This window comes from Ostrinia furnacalis, unplaced genomic scaffold (genome assembly GCF_004193835.3).
Source record: "Ostrinia furnacalis isolate ACB-3 unplaced genomic scaffold, ASM419383v2 OfSCF4105, whole genome shotgun sequence".
NCBI lineage: Eukaryota > Metazoa > Arthropoda > Insecta > Lepidoptera > Crambidae > Ostrinia > Ostrinia furnacalis.
This window is the reverse complement of record NW_021134344.1, coordinates 82,198-99,011: the sequence shown is the minus strand read 5'-3', so window position 1 is coordinate 99,011 and position 16,814 is coordinate 82,198. Positions and strand designations below refer to the sequence as shown.

Here is a 16,814-nt window from a genome sequence, read left to right as displayed (position 1 = left end):
GGGTGCAGTTTATTTATGATTGCTTCCAGGATTTCATTGTTAGTAGTTACTTACTTACGTATTAATAACACTGACCATAATCTAGAGTACAAACAAGTTGAAAAAGGCAACAGTTAATCAGTGGAAATCAACTCCCGTCCGGATTGCATTCATAAAAATTCAGTAGCTCACTACCGATTCGAGGAACAGGACAACAACGTATCTATAATAATTCCTGAGACAGCGCAAGTTTCCTTTTTTAACTCGCTGTGGTGGCTCGATTAAGAAAACATTACATAATTGTGCGAGAGCGGTCGGGCGCGCTAGTGGCGCCATGCGAGGGAACGTGTAACTATTTAGGGGCGAGGGCGGTAGAACGGCGGAGGGGGGCGAACGAAGGGGCAGCAATGAGCGAACCACTCTCGCCGAACTGGCGAGCCGAGAACGTTAGTCGCAAACGAACCACGATGAGGCAAGCACGCGTCAGCGTCGCCTCCGACACCCGACGTACGTGCGCCGCGACGTAAACACGAGTGAAGTGAACTATTATCGATAATGTCTCAATAATAACCGACTGACTCGATCCCAGTGAATAAGTGACTGTTAATTACTGTCTCGATTTGATAGTTAGAGACAAATGTGTTTGGAAAATGTTTCAATTGCTGACTCTTTTGTTAGTGAGTTTGAGTGTTAATGCCGCATATGCACCGAGAGGCGTGGATAATTGCAGCCGATTGCCGAAAGGTGACCAAGGTGGCACCTTATGCCGGGTGCGGACACTCGATGCCGATGGATCCAGTTTGGCATCTGCGCCCGCGGAACACACGAAGCGGCTTACCGTGGAGTGCAACCAGCTGCTGCTCTTCGAAAGTTACCTGGAAGCAAACTATTTCCAAAGGTTCTCGTCGCTCTCCGAGTTGATTGTTCGCAACTGCAAACTACTCCGAGTGCCAGGCAATGCATTCGAAGGACTTCGCGACCTGAAAAAGTTATCGATACGCTCTAAAAACAGTGACTGGAGCCCGAACAAGAATTTAGAGCTATCTCTTGGAACTTTCAACGGGTTGAGAGAACTACAACACCTCGATTTGGGCGATAATAACTTGAAATCTATTCCATCAGATGTTTTCTGTCCCTTGGATAATCTTCAGGCGTTAAACCTTACGAATAACAAAATCAAAAGTGTAGACCGCCTCGGTTTCGGGAAAAGCTGCGGTTCCGGCCTTCGAAGTTTAGACTTAAGCCACAATGAACTTAAGTCCTTAACAGAGGAGTCGGAAATTACGGTATTAAGAAGACTTCAAGAACTACGGCTCCAGCATAATAATATCAGCGATATTTCAAGTGAAACGTTTAATGGACTTATTCCGTTACGAATATTAAACATTTCCTACAATAACCTTCAGTCGATACCTGAGGGCACGTTCGCGAACACGAAAGAGTTGCGAGAAGTGTATTTGAATAATAACCAGCTATTTGAGTTGGCCAGAGGCGTATTCCACCGATTAGAGCAGCTGCTTGTCTTAGATTTATCGAATAATCAGCTTTCTAGCGCTCATATAGACGGCGGGACGTTTATTGGCCTTATACGCTTAGTCATTCTGAATTTATCCAATAATGCTTTGACGAGGATAGACGGTAAGACGTTCAAAGATTTATTCTTTCTCCAGATACTAGATTTAAGAAACAACTCAATTGGATACATTGAAGAGAATACTTTCCTTCCTTTGTACAATTTGCATACATTAAATTTAGCTGAGAACCGTTTACATACGATAGACGAATATTTGTTTAATGGTTTGTTTGTATTGAGTAAATTGAATTTGAATAATAACTTATTGATAAACATAGATCCTAAAGCTTTTAAAAATTGTTCAGACTTAAAAGAATTAGATTTAAGTTCTAATCAACTTCATGAAGTACCGTCAGCAATATGGGAACTATCTCTTTTGAAAACTTTAGATCTGGGCGAGAACTTAATTACTGATATTAAAAATGGTTCGTTTAGGAATTTAGATCAGTTAACCGGGCTAAGACTAATTGATAATCAGATTGGTAACCTCACCATCGGCATGTTTTGGGATTTGCCAAGTTTACAAGTTCTGAACTTAGCTAAAAATAAGGTACAAGCTGTTGAGAGAGGAAGTTTTCAAAGGAATAAGCAACTGGAAGCAATCAGATTAGACGGGAATTTTGTGTCAGATATAAATGGAGTATTTTCAACGTTGCTAAGTTTGTTATGGCTTAATTTATCTGAAAATCATCTTGTTTGGTTTGATTACGCATTTATACCTAGCAATTTAAAATGGCTTGATGTACACGGCAACTTCATAGAGCACTTGGGCAACTATTACAAACTCCAAGATGAAATTCATATAAAAACATTAGACGTAAGCCACAACCGTATTGTAGAAATATCCCCCTTAGCCATTCCCAATAGCGTCGAATTGTTGTTCATAAACAATAACCACATAAATAACATCCAAGTAAACACGTTTATGGAGAAACGCAATCTCACAAGAGTTGATATTTACGCAAATGAGATATCTCATTTAGATATAAACAGCCTCCGGTTGTCCCCAGTTCCTTCGAACAAGTCTCTGCCAGAGTTCTATATAGGAGGAAATCCGTTTAACTGTGATTGCTCGATGGAATGGTTGCCTTTGATAAACAATATGACTGCAATGAGGCAACACCCGCGCATAATGGATCTAGAGAATGTTTTGTGCAAAATGACGCATGCAAGAGGCGTCACCCATATCCCATTGAGCAATTTGAAGTCGACAGACTTCTTGTGTACATACGAAACGCATTGTTTCACACTCTGCCATTGTTGCGACTATGTAGCTTGCGATTGCCAAATGACGTGCCCAAATAATTGTTCCTGTTATCACGACCCCACTTGGCACACTAATGTAGTGGATTGCTCCAGCCAACGAGCTGTTGAAATACCAGAAAAGATACCTATGGACGCTACCGAGGTCTACTTAGACGGGAATGACTTTAAAGAATTGCAAAATTATGCATTCATCGGCAGAAAAAATATGAGATCGCTCTATGTAAATTCGAGTGAAGTTGAAAACATACAGAATAGGACGTTCGCCGGTTTATCCTCCCTCATTATTTTGCATCTCGGAAACAATAAACTGAAACATTTAAATGGCTTTGAGTTTGAACATTTGACGCAGCTTAATGAATTGTATTTGCAAGATAACTTCATCAGTCACATAGCGAATTCAACTTTTTCCACTTTGCATTCGCTTAAAATTTTGAGGCTAGACGGAAATAGATTAGTCGATTTTGCGGTTTGGACTTTAAATAGTAAGCCAAATTTAAATGCAATTGCTTTAGGAAATAATATTTGGTCGTGTAAATGTAGATATTTGCAAAGATTCACTGCGTTTATATCTGATAATGTCCCTAAGATAATTGATGTAGCCGACGTGTGGTGCTGGAATACTGACTCCCCGACGCCACAAAAGAAAGAACTCAATCTAAATGGCACAATATGCAGCGACTATTACGCGGGAGATTCTGTTATAGATAACATGTTGGTCTCAAATTACATGCCCATGATGGTAACTACGCTCACTGGATTCATGTTGATAATGCTAGTCATCCTTTTGATTTTCTTGTTTAGAGACACGATTCGCATATGGCTTTATACAAGCTGCGGAATAAGATTGTTCCCATTCACTGGAGCGTACGACGACACTGATAAATTATACGATGCTTATGTTTGCTACAGCCCAAAGGATGATGATTTTGTTATTCAAACGTTAGCCGCTGAGTTGGAAAATGGGAGACCTCTATACAAACTCTGTTTACATTATAGAGATATACCTCAACACGGCTCCGCATACATGCAGTATACGTTACCTATACCTGAAGCTGCGGAGGCGTCTAAAAGAATTATTTTAGTTGTCACAAGAAATTTCCTAGAAACGGAATGGTCTCGATTAGATTACCGGCAAGCTCTACACGACATTTTAAAATCTCGAATTTACACCTTAGTCATAATAGAGGAGAGTTCAATATTCCCAGAAGCTGAGTGTGATCCAGATCTGAGGCCATACTTGAAAACAGGTTTGCGGATAAGGTGGGGCCAAAATAAGTTTTGGGAGAATTTGCGATATGCGATGCCGAACAGGAAGTTAAAGTCGAAGTCGTCTAGTTATAGGAACAATATAAACTCATATACGATGAGAAGTGGTATGCAGAATGGTACAATGAGATCATTTTCGTTTACCGAGAAAATGCGAGGGTCCGCAGATGGCGTTAGTGCGACGCCTGAGTTTAGTGAAGATAGAGGGCAGCAGTTGCAGTCTCATATTATTCCTGCTTATGGGCCTGATGGGAGGCCTCCCTCAGATCATATTTATTCCTCGATAGATTCAGATTACTCGTCGTTAGAGTTAGGAGGTAATAATCCGAATAGAAGAAGGGATTTTCGGCAATGGCCGCCCCCGCCGCCCCTCATTGACACCCAATCGTCAGGCCAAGCCTATCTCGTCTAGTCTATGTGCTTACAAACTCATTGATAACTAAATTATAGAACTCATTTAGTCAAGCTTCATGTGAATATTGTACCTATTATTGCGACGCGCGCTTTACCAAAAAATTTAATCTATTTTTGTATTTTCTCGCCGTTCCAAAGGGCGTTTGTTTCATAATTTTGGTGTAAATACATTCTATAAGACTGCTGTAGCATATTATGATTGTGAATTTGTATATAATGTGTAAATAAATGTCCATATAAGTCACGAGTATACTATTTATATACTTTAATAAAGCCATTGTGATAATTTTTGCATATTTGCATCTTTTATTTATACCTAAATCTTTAATTTCTAAGATGGAATTTGAATCAACATTAAATTAAAAATAACATTTAAAATGAGAACTTACACTACTTACATCATATTTTTTGAATTGTAACCATGTTTAACTAATTTATTAGTCATGATTAAATAATAGAGTATTACATAATATTTCATTAGTCCACTTACAAATTGTCATGACACGAGTAAAAAATAATTAAGCAATCCAAGTTTTTTAACGTAAGTTCGTCAACTTTAACTCAGTTGTTGTGAACTATTAATTTCATGTGTTTTATACATTAATTTGATAACAAAATAGTAATTTTACACATCACAATATCTCATAATTCCATCACCTAATAACCTGAGATAAAATTAGAATACAAATATTGTTTTTCTTTATTTCTAAAAAAAACTTGGCTACAGAGCCCACACAGGGCAAAAAACTATGTCACCTCTGTTCCTAGTCCAAAAACGTAACGGTGGCAGATTACGAAAAAAGGTCTCCAGATACCTGCAGACTAAATCTGACAAAGCATAGGATACGGTACGTGATCGAAATACATAACAAAACACCGGTTCATAACATGCAGTGCCTACTGAATTTCAAAGCGCTATTTTCAAAAGGAATAACGGTTGTACACGACAATAGTATTATAAATTGGGATATTCTCTGTTTATGGAAGGGTCTTAATGATGTGGAGATGTGGTTTTGTTTGAATACGGAAATATGAAATCTAATTTAAATAAAATGTATTGTTGTTTTGACTAGGCCACCATCAAACATGCTAGCATTTGTGTTGTGTTTGACTACAAAATAGCATTTGTGTTGTATTTGATACACACCATTACAAATAAATGTATACTCTCTACCATGGTCATGACACTGAAGTCACTAGCGTCCTATGAAAATTTTGCATGACACGCTATTTGTGCTATATGCCATAAATCAGTAAGAATTTCCACAGCTAGGATATCAAATAATTTAATGCTTGCTCGTGATCCAACCAACCACACAATCAATCAATCGAAGAAGATGCTTTGGAGACTTCATTCATTACACAAGAGGATTTATAATTTGTGGTAAGTATTACCTATATAGTAAGTATTTAAAAGGATTTTTTATGACATCTTAAACAGTTTTTAATTTTTAAAAGTCGACTATAATTGTAAACATTTCGACATTTTATAAATTAAGTAAGGTGCTTCGCTATATTTTCATGGTTTTTTACCTACAATATTCATATGTTATATTAATTTTATGGGTAGGTATTTGTTTCGAGTATGAATCATCAAAAAGATAGAAGTTACTCAGAGAATTCATTGGTAATCACATTTTTCCAACTAGTCCAGACATTTTTATCTCTTTGGTCTCGTATTTATTTTTAATTTTAACTTGCAAATCCCTTTTTTCACGACTTTTTTTATACATATTTAAATCCCTGCCGCATTTGTCTGTGGCCTTTCCTGTCTAAGGGCTAATCTCAGGATGTCTGCAGGACTTTAGATAAGTGATTCATGGGGAGCATATTCCAACAAGCTATTATTGTTTACGAATTTATTATTTAGTAAGTAGGACGTCCAAGCAGGAAAGCGCTGGATGGGGCGCTACCAACCGCGCGATATGGAAATCATTGGGAAGGCCTACGTTCAGTGGACGTCCTGTGATTGAAATGATGATGATGGTGATTATTTTTTAAGAAAACAAAGGACGCGTAGGAATAGCTGAATCAATAGTTGTAGCGTCTCATTCGGTAAATATATTAAGGCAAATAACCTTAATTGATGCGACTCCCGCTGCGAACGGAGTAGCCCACTGTGAGCTTAATAGACATGACCTAATCATGCTACTTAATACAAGCCGTGAACATTGGCTTTTCTATTGTATATGAGACTAAAACATACCTATTCTTTAAGCCGTGAAAAATATTTTAGCTATTCTTTTGTATTATGAGTGATAGAAACTTATTTTTCTTGCAAACTTAAAAAAAGTTTGTAGTTAGTAAATTTAGTAACATGTGACGCAGTTGGAACAATTACTTTATTATTGACTTTCATTTGTTCGGACTCATAGTCGTAGTTTGGTTAGGATATTTGGATTGTTGCGGCGCTTCTTCTCAGCACTTGCCAAACACCCACAAAATCTCCATCTAAAACACCGCATTGCAATTGGAGTAAACCGTTAGCACCAGTTGCAAGTGCATTTTAGTAGCACTAATATATATATAACAAAAAAAAAATGTTTGTCTAGAAGCGCTGGTAGGGCAAAAAAAGAATGAGACATGTATAGGCTCCTTAAGAGCATTTGACGATTTGCAAGTACTAATTTAATTAGTCTAAACAAATAAAGATAATTTTGATTTTGATATTGCATTTTGGTTTAGATCAGCTAGATTGGATATCTCGTTCGTAGTACATACATGGATACATAAATAATAAGTAATGAAGAGCACTTAATGACTGTTCAAAAAGTGAAATATTGATAATAAATTATGACATTATTATGTTGGTTGATAACTTAAACCCAAAATAGAAGAAGGTAAATAATTTACAAAGATAAAAAATACATCATTAACTATCACAAACACACAACATGCGCTTTAGACAACGCAATTTACACAGTTAACGTGCAACCCCCTGGGAACCAAACCCACGATTTCGGGGGTGGAGAATGCACTAAATTAATTACCGGGGTCACAGAACGTAAGCAACAAATTTATTTAAAGCTTTCAGATTTTGGCTTCTACTTTTCATAAAAAATATGTCGCAAGTACAAAAAGTAGGTACATTTAGCGACAAATTTTAATAGGTGGAAAAAAGTTGTCAGTCAACGCGACCTTATTTCAATTGCAACAAAGACTTGCGAACTTTTTGGCTACTTTGGGTCAAACTATTGACGCTGACTGTACCTAAGCTTCTGTAAGAAAAAATGTCCTATCAACCTGTCAATGCTCCATAGAAAACCATCATTGTTAGAATCGTAAAATGGCGAATGTTTATTTTAGAGCTGCAGTATTACAAAGAGTTATGACTGGGCGGTAAAAAAAAGCCTTTGTTTTTTCTACCCCGAACACTAGTAGCTGTCTTCGACAAACAAAAAAGAAAGACATCATAAAGTACAAGAAACGTTATGAGTCATTGTTGACTCTTTTGACACAAATGCGAGAGGCAATAAAATTGTCTTCATGGGACGTAAAGTAAATACGCCTAAATACCTTGGGGCATTGTTCGTTTTAGGGTTCTTTATACGCAACTACTGGATTGACAGACAGACTTCAATTTGGTACAAAGATGTTGCTTTTACACAGTTTTTAAAAATTATGTGTTAGGAATTTGGGAGGCAATTTTGCAGCTGATTTAGTGCGTAAAAAAACGTAAAAGTTTTGTGATATTAGTATATTTATTTTTATTTACTTACATTATTATTAGGCGTTTTATTTGTATCTAAATATTATGTTATGCAATAATTGTTATACTTGTACCTATGAATTTACTACCGTATGTTTTTTTAGAACACTATTTAGAAATTAAAGATTAAAGATGAAGTGTAATTTGCACATTACTATGAGGTCTCTCAGTCAGACGCACAGGGTAACACACGAACCAATCACAGAGCTCTATTCAACGCTATGCGTTCGATTTGCTGCTTCATTTAAGCAAGCATCGTTTGTGAATACTGGCGCTAAATACTTTTTTTTCACAGAAGGTAAATAAATCAGCTGTGTAGAACTGTACCTCTTAATTTTGTGCTAAAATCGTGCACCGCATTGTTCGTGGTCCCGTAAGAGATAACTTTGACAATTTGTATTATGACTTGGGATTAATGCTTAAATTTACTCAATTTAAATGAGAAGGAACAATAAAATACCTAATTACAACATAATAGGCACATCAGATTATTAAGTCGGCGGTTTATTTAATTATAATAATTTGTTAAGCACTTAACAGCCAATAATGAAGTTTTTAACAAAACAAATAAAATGCAACTTATTATAAGTTACAAGGCAGTGTTCTACAATTCCCACACTTTAATAAAAATGATATCAAATGCAATTATCTCCACCAGGAGCTTCATTATCGAAGAATAATTACGGATTATCGGCAACGTTTGTAATTCTACACGTTATTTTCTTATAATTTTCTTCCCACAGGTTCATAAACACAGTTGCAGTGAACATAACTGTGCGTTTGCGCTGAAAGGTTCAGATTTTTTTTATGGATTTCTAATGATAGATTCAATGGGTATCGAAGACCTATTAGGGGAGACCGAGGTGAGTTGTAACAAAGGAGAGATGTGCATTGTAAATTTTTTGAAACTTTAAAACAGGAGCTCGTAACAGCGCGCATTTTTGGTTCAAGTTCAAGCTTACGAATACGCACTGTTGTGAGCTCGCTGATAGTTAATAGGTTTCCAAAAATCGCCAATGTCATAACTTTCCTTGGTTTCCCCTACTAGCCTGTTTGAAACTGAGGAAACTCTACAAGTAAGTTGCGATCAATTTTCCGCAATTATTTTTGTCGATTGCAAGCGAACGAGACTATCTGTCAAACTCTACACCTTGATTGACAGTTATATATTTGTTCTAACATAATAAACACACTTTGATTGATAGTAACGCAATACAAAATTACGTTTTTGTTGGAGGGAACACTAATAGAATTATTGATGAACTTTTTGTGTGGGTATCTTAAAAGGTCATATCACTAGCAGATCATTAATATTACACGACTAATGATCGGTAACGTCTTTTATTTTATTTTAATTAGTTACTACTCTTTTATGGAGTTACGAGATGACCGTAAGTTTTTGAGCTTTGTTATAAAGTAGTACCTACAGCAGTTTAAGGCTGGGTTGCACCATCCGACTTTAACTAACGTCAAAAATCTGTCAAACTCCATATACAAAAAGCACCGGTTTTCGTTAAATTTACTGTCAAAGTTAGGTGGTGCAACTGAGCCTAAGGGTTGCAATATATTTAACTGAGCGCTGAAGTCTAAACTTCTATACCATCCATACTAATTCATTAAGATAAATAACATGTTTCTTTGAACGTACACGGGCTATTTAGTGTTATTATTTATTGAATTCTTTGAGTTGTCCGACTATGTAATGTATGAATGTGTGAGAGCTGTTAGTGGTTTCATGTTTTTTAATGATTAATGTTAGACTATAGGGGTGCAAGTTAAGTGATGAGAGATGGATTCATGATGCTAGGCGTTTAGACAAAAATCGTGGGCATTGTGTAATAAGGTAGTTTCTATGTTTGAAGTGTATAATATAGTAGGTACTTACTTAGGCTGAGTTGCACCATTTTACTTTAACTTTGTCAAACGTCAATAATTAGTCAAACTCCATACAAAAAACACAGGTAATCATTATAGTTACGGTTAAAGTTACCTGGTCCAACTCAGCCTAATTGTTCTATACGTTACCGCTGAATTTCACCAGCAGCATACCAAACAGATAATGCGAAACTACTCGTTCATCTCTCGCGGTTACTAATACAAATCCATTTGCTTAATACCGTCATTAAGCACCGTACCCACACAGTTTATTCAGAACTGATTGATTACAGGGCTGATGGGTATTTGGTATGCGTTATTAGTTGGTTAAACCAAGATTTTGTACGTACAAATAGCGGCGAATCAAGTTAAACATTGCAGTATCTATTTTAGTAGTAATAAGAGCGATTTTCCAACAAAATTGTATGGTCTGATATGCTGTCGATTTGTACTAATTGCCGTACCAATAAAGGACGACTGTACTTGCTTTAATTTCACGACTCGGTACAATGTTAATGTTACGTGGATTTTGAATAATGCGGCACATTTAGTTTGATGTGTTGAATATTATTGAAATTGAAAACACTTGCAGTAACTAAGAATTGAAAAGATAATTAATTAATTTTGTGGAAAACGCTCAACGCAATACTATTGTGTTTGTTCAAACAACAGCTTGTAAATTAAGGTAATTTAAAGGTAGATTATGAAGCTTCGAGTAAGAGTTGTTGGAGTTATAATTACATGTTTATGCATTTATGTTTTATTTTTAGTTGAGACTGCATTTAACGAAATTCACAGAAAAGAAGGGAAATCTTAACAGAATTTTGAACATTTTATAGTTCTTAAAATGAGATATAAATAAATTAATATTCAAACTTTTGCGATAAACGAGAAGTAGTTCATCAGCATATAGGTAGAGTCCTTCTATGAACTCCATTCTATACCAAAATTCATTAAAATTAGTTCAGCTGCTTAAACGTAACAGACAAACAAAAGAGTTTTCGCATCAATACGAGTAACTGTAAAGATTGACAATGAAGGTGCAGCCCTTCTACAGCTGAGTGCTGACATCTATCGACGTAGGCGTAAGCGATCCAACCTTTGAAAGTTTATACGACCTTAGTGTAAGTATTATATACGATTACTTGAAGTAATTCCATTCAAAGTTCCGCGTGTAGGACGATTCAATCAACGCTAATGTTGGATGACGACATGCAAGTAAATCGTTTTGATGCGATTCGATCAAATTAATCGTTTTGGGTTAGCATCGAGATGTATCGGTGTGGCCACACGCGTCGCAGGCGAATCGAAGTCTTATTTTGAACACATTTTGATCGTAAGCAGTCTTAATAAGTGTTATTTTTAAGCAACAAATGTCTAACCTATTTTCTAACCCTGGTAGCACCATCTAACATTAACAATGACAAATCTCAAAAGTCTATCCAACTAGTGTTGTGATCAAACTCCATACAAAAACACCCTCAAAAGTCTATCCAACTTGTGATCAAACTCCATACAAAAACACCTGTTAGAAGTTAAGGTGGTGCAATTTAGGTTTAGTCTAAATAAGTCTTGATCGATATAGAGAGAAAGGTCCCATTCGTACTTTTCTCGATTTAAAAAAAAATATGCAGATTCTACAGCATATTAGTGGTCTTAGGATTTTAGCCAGTTACAAAAGTCATTTTATATTTCATAAGTAGGTACTATTCATAACCTTAAAATAAGTTTTTTTACGTGAACGAATAAGCCAATTTTTCTCAACGCAGAACCATACGAACCAGAGCCAATACTTCAACATTAATTAGGCTTACAACATCCTCTTATTACGGTCCATTCATTAGTAGACCATTGCTTTTAATAACCTCTATAATTACACAATGGGGCAACTCTTCATCAAATTGTCACTCATGCAGCGTTGCTTGTACTCGTATAATGACGAGTTACGTAGTAACTGGTGAGGTTACGAAAATTAAGATGGGTTTTTGTTGCAAAGATATTTTGTATGTAGTAAGGTTCTTTTTGCCATTTCATTAGTTATAGTGATTCGTTTTCGTTGTTAGGAACATGTTTTCCATTCTTTTTCTTTTAAAATCTAAATAAATAACTCAAAGGTGACTGACTGACTAACTGACATAGTGATCTATTAACACGCAGTCCAAACCACTGGACGGATCGGGCTGAAATTTGGCATGCAGGATGCATGATCTTATGACGTAGGCATCCGATGAGAAAGGATTTTACGAAACTCCACCCCTAAGGGGGTAAAACGGGATCCACGCGTACGAAGTCACAAGCGGCCGCTAGTAATAGTATTATTTATAAAAGCGATAGGTCACTGATTGACTGACTCACTCACTCATCACGAAATCTCAGAAACTACTGTTGCTAGGAGTCTCAAATTTTGCATGGGGGTTCCTTTTAGAACGTAACAGGTGCTCACTAAGAACGGATTTTACGAAACTCCACCCCAAACGGGATCCACGCGTATGAAGTCGCGGCCGGCCGCTAGTAATTGATAAAACGTACAGTATTGAACCTGAAAGAAAACGATTGTATAATCAGTTTTACAAGTAAAATATATTTTTTAATACCTTATTTCAATTATTGTAATAAAGACGTGTTGTGATCTTGAGTATTTGCTACTTTAGGTGTCACGAACTAATGTATTTGACGATGACTCTACTAAAAATTAATGATTCAACATTCTAAGTACTACGTACAAGCTGTAAGATCTAATATAGACTGCGCTAAGTAACTTTGTATGTAAGAAACTAAGTTAGATACGTGTAAATAATAAAGGTGCTCTAGATTATTCAAAACTCAAAAGAAGAACACATTTAGTAGAACGTGGCGCAAGTCAACTCTAAGGCTAGATTGCACCATCTTACTTTAAGTTTTATCAAACGTCAAAAATCTGTCAAACTCCATACAAAAGCACCGGTTATCGTTATAGTTACGGTCAAAATTAGGTGGTGCAACTCAGCCTAAAAACCTAAATTGTTCTAACCTTTCTGTTCCAGACTGTATGATGAAGCCTTATAAATAAATCAGCACAAAGTACACACATGCTTTTCACTCGCAGTTTTCAAGTCGATAAATTTTCTAAACTTTCCAACCGCAAGATCCACTCTCAAACTAATTATACGTGTTTATACGAAGTTTAATAATTTCCACCCACGGCCAAGTGGGACAGGGACTTTTACATAGTTCGCTTCCGGTCCAGTAGTGTGGGGGGAAGATAGTTTCGAGAAGCCACTGGGAGAAATTCTGAGAATACACGTAAGGCTGGCCATCGGACTTTATGCTTATGAATACTTATTTAATGTACTTTTATGAAGAACAAGTCAGGTACCTATATGATGCTTTAACCCTTAAATGCATGATTTTTTATTTAGTTATGAAAAAAATATTTCAATTAGGTTTTTAGTCACAGATAGGGGGAAAAATAATAAAAAAAATCTTACTTCGAAAAAAAAGTATATTTTTGGAAAATTACAGTATGTAGCCAAATGTCTACACCATGCGTTTGTATGCCATAAAATTGTTCTATGGTTTGCTTATTTGGCTTTTCTTTTCAGCATCTTTGGCTCGCTACCTGAAAAGGAAATTGAGGCAGCTCTTGCTGCATTAAATGATGGTGCAGTCTCAGAAGATGATGAAAATTTAGATGGTGATAACATCGATTATTACGGGATTTATTGCATGATCTGAAAGAGGAGTCCATAGATCATAATGTACCCTTGGAACATAACGAAGACCCTCCCATAGTCTATGAAGAGGAGCACATATTAGATGGTGTTTCCATGGCGGAACCTGTGGCGGGTACTTCATCGCAATCAAGTTCAGGTATTCCAGGAATTGCTGATCACGTAGCCGTACGGGTCACGTAGATGATTTGGAAAAAAATAAATTTACCATGGGACGAAGATGGCATTGCTTTTTTAGGGGATTCGGAACTAACTGCCCACAGAAATATCTGACCTGGAGGAGCCATTTCAGATCTTTATCCAGTTCATAAACGATGACATTGTTTCGAAAATTGTAGTCGAAACGAATTTATACATTACTCAAAAAGGGTTTACCTTCAAATATTCGTATTCTATTAAGACGAATCTCAATAGAACTGACACGAAACACCATCTGAACTAATATATGCTCCTCTTCATAGACTATGGAAGGGTCTCCGTTATGTTCCAAGGGTAGATTATGATCTATGGACTCCTCGTCAAGATCATGCAATAAATCCTGTAAGTTTGGGTAAAAATCGATGTTATCATCATCTTAATTTTCATCATCTTCTGAGACTGCACCATAATTTAAAGCAGCGAGCTGCCTCAATTTCCTTTTCAGATAGCGAGCCAAACATGCTGAAAAGAAAAGCCAAATAAGCAAACCATGTAACAATTCCTATCCGAACAATTTTAGGGCATAAACGCATGGTGTAGACATTTGGCTACATACACAAAAACCAAGTCGAAGGCACATTCGGGATAGATTACCAAAAAATAAGTTATAATAATGAATTCTTACATTATTTCTAACACGTATGTATTTTTTTCCAATCGTTTTAGCAATTAATTCTCACTGAATCCGAAATTCAAATACCACAAATTTTAACACTACCAATTTTTTCTCTTTCGCGATCGCTACGTCAAATATCGGTTAATTTTTTTAAAAATATACCTTCATTTGCGGTTTTTTTATTTTTATTATGATGTTTCCTATGATATTAGCGTACGTTCAGAAACGCTTATAAAATGTGTTACTTTTTATAATTAAAAAAGTACTTCGTAGACAAATGGCAACAGTATGCATTTAAGGGTTAACAAAACCGCAGGATATGGAGATTTTGTGACAGTGATTTTATCAGAAACCTTATCTCAAAATTGTGATTGAAAATAAAACGTAGAATACTTAGGTTTCTGCTATATTAACCAGCCCAATCTTCTTTCATCGCCGATTTTGATTTACTTTTTTTTCATCATCATCAACCTATAACATTTGAGCTCAACTTCACCATGTTGGTCCTTGGATAATATTCATTTACTCAATAGAAACGCTTCATTGGATTTTAAGTTTAAATGGTAATTGACTATTAAGAACATTACAGTTATTAGAAGCGTTCTTAAGATGCCTCATAAACACCTTTATGCAAAGAGATTGTATCAAGTAGTCTCAAAGGCCATCAAACCCGCCCAATTCTCTAATTACTATTGAACTTTTATGAGATTGGCAGCCACTGTTCAGTTGCCAATATGTTGCGTAACCGCAGCCAGTTATAATAACTCATTACGGCATTTCATACTGGCATCAATATAATTCAATTCAAAAGCGAGAGTCGTATTAATATTATAGTGCATTCAGTGTACATTTGTGCTCTTGAAATGTTTGACGTCAAATGCAATTTGACAGCAAAAGTATTACAATCATTCAATGAAAACGTAACTCAGTTTGTCTGTCACCTTTCCTATTTTAGACAGAATTTGGTTTAAAGATAGATGAGACCTTGGAGAAAGCTTTTTGTTGCAAAAAGAAAGGCTATGAAATAGAGGATGAAATTTGAAATATCTCAAGTTTGCGATATAAAAATACATTAACTAAAGCTAGTTATTTTTAAAGTTCTGGGCCTGACTCTACTCTACTCTTTTATTTTATTGTTGTTCACTTATGTGTTCAGACAGTTTCATACAGGGCTGGACTATTATTATCCTAAGTTTCTCCTAGATGATTCCAAAAGAATATAAACCTAAGTTCCTCCCGTTTCCAAAGGAATATTTGATAGTGTTTGGCACAAAACCATCGGTTTTCGCTGCGGAATAAAACTGACCAGTTCCACTTCGAATTTCAATTATGAACCGCTACCAACTGTTTGCGATGCGAATTAGTATTTGTTTTCGAAGTTCCGCCGATGCTTCGAACTGGAATGTTTTAGATCTACTTTTTGATCGAGATTTATTGCATTGATTTTAGTTAGGCAGAGTTTGTTCAGTCGTTTCTGTACTTTGTTAGTTATCAAAGCATTGCAAGCAGTTGTTTCGGAAACCTTGAAAACAACTTATTAACCTTTACCTTCAAGACATACTTGAAACGAAGTTAAGAAATAAGATTTAGGTAGTCTATTTAATAAATTGTGGCCTTGAAAAACCCATCTTTTCTTTTCGGAATATGGTTTGTTTTCCGTAATATAATTATACCAACACAATGGATAAACAAAATAATGTAAGTAGGTGAGTAACATAATATTAGTTGCTAATTAATTGATGTATTGTTTAAATCTACTACTTCAAATGGAGTTCAGTAAATGTAGAGCTACATTTGTAATGTAAGTATACATATTTTCACACGGCTCAACCAACGCTTGAGCTACTATAATCTATGAAATGTTATGAAAACAAATAGTAGACAATATTGTCTGGGTACCATAAAACGGAGAAATGAAATAACTCGTTAGACGTGAAAATGTTATTTGATATTTTATTAAGTCGGTAGCTGTCGTGGCAAATTTAGTATGAAACTGCACTGCAGTGGACTCTCTAGTGTGCTTTTACTTAAAAGTGTCTTGGCATTTGGTTTCAACGTGAGAATTTGAAGGAAACAATAGAAATGTGAATGCTGACATATTTTGGTGGTTTAAAAATAGCTTGACTTACCAAGATGCCGTCGCTTTAAGATATGGGAGATGGCATCAGGGTAAGCATTGTTTCATTGTAGATTCATAAGTAGTTATAA

At 35.9% G+C, this 16,814-nt stretch overlaps 1 protein-coding gene across 1 annotated transcript; it reads left to right on the top strand.

Annotated features, from left to right (window-relative positions):
- Positions 1-402: 402 nt before the first annotated feature.
- Positions 403-4,794, top strand: LOC114358745 (toll-like receptor 7). The gene has a single exon (XM_028312783.1). It carries the CDS (start codon positions 630-632, stop codon positions 4,494-4,496), a length of 3,867 nt encoding a protein of 1,288 aa, XP_028168584.1. The 5' UTR covers positions 403-629; the 3' UTR covers positions 4,497-4,794.
- Positions 4,795-16,814: the final 12,020 nt, after the last annotated feature.

Bases quoted from the DNA above. Each gene is read 5' to 3' on its own strand.
- LOC114358745 (XM_028312783.1), top strand. From the start codon at position 630: ATGTTTCAATTGCTGACTCTTTTGTTAGTGAGTTTGAGTGTTAATGCC.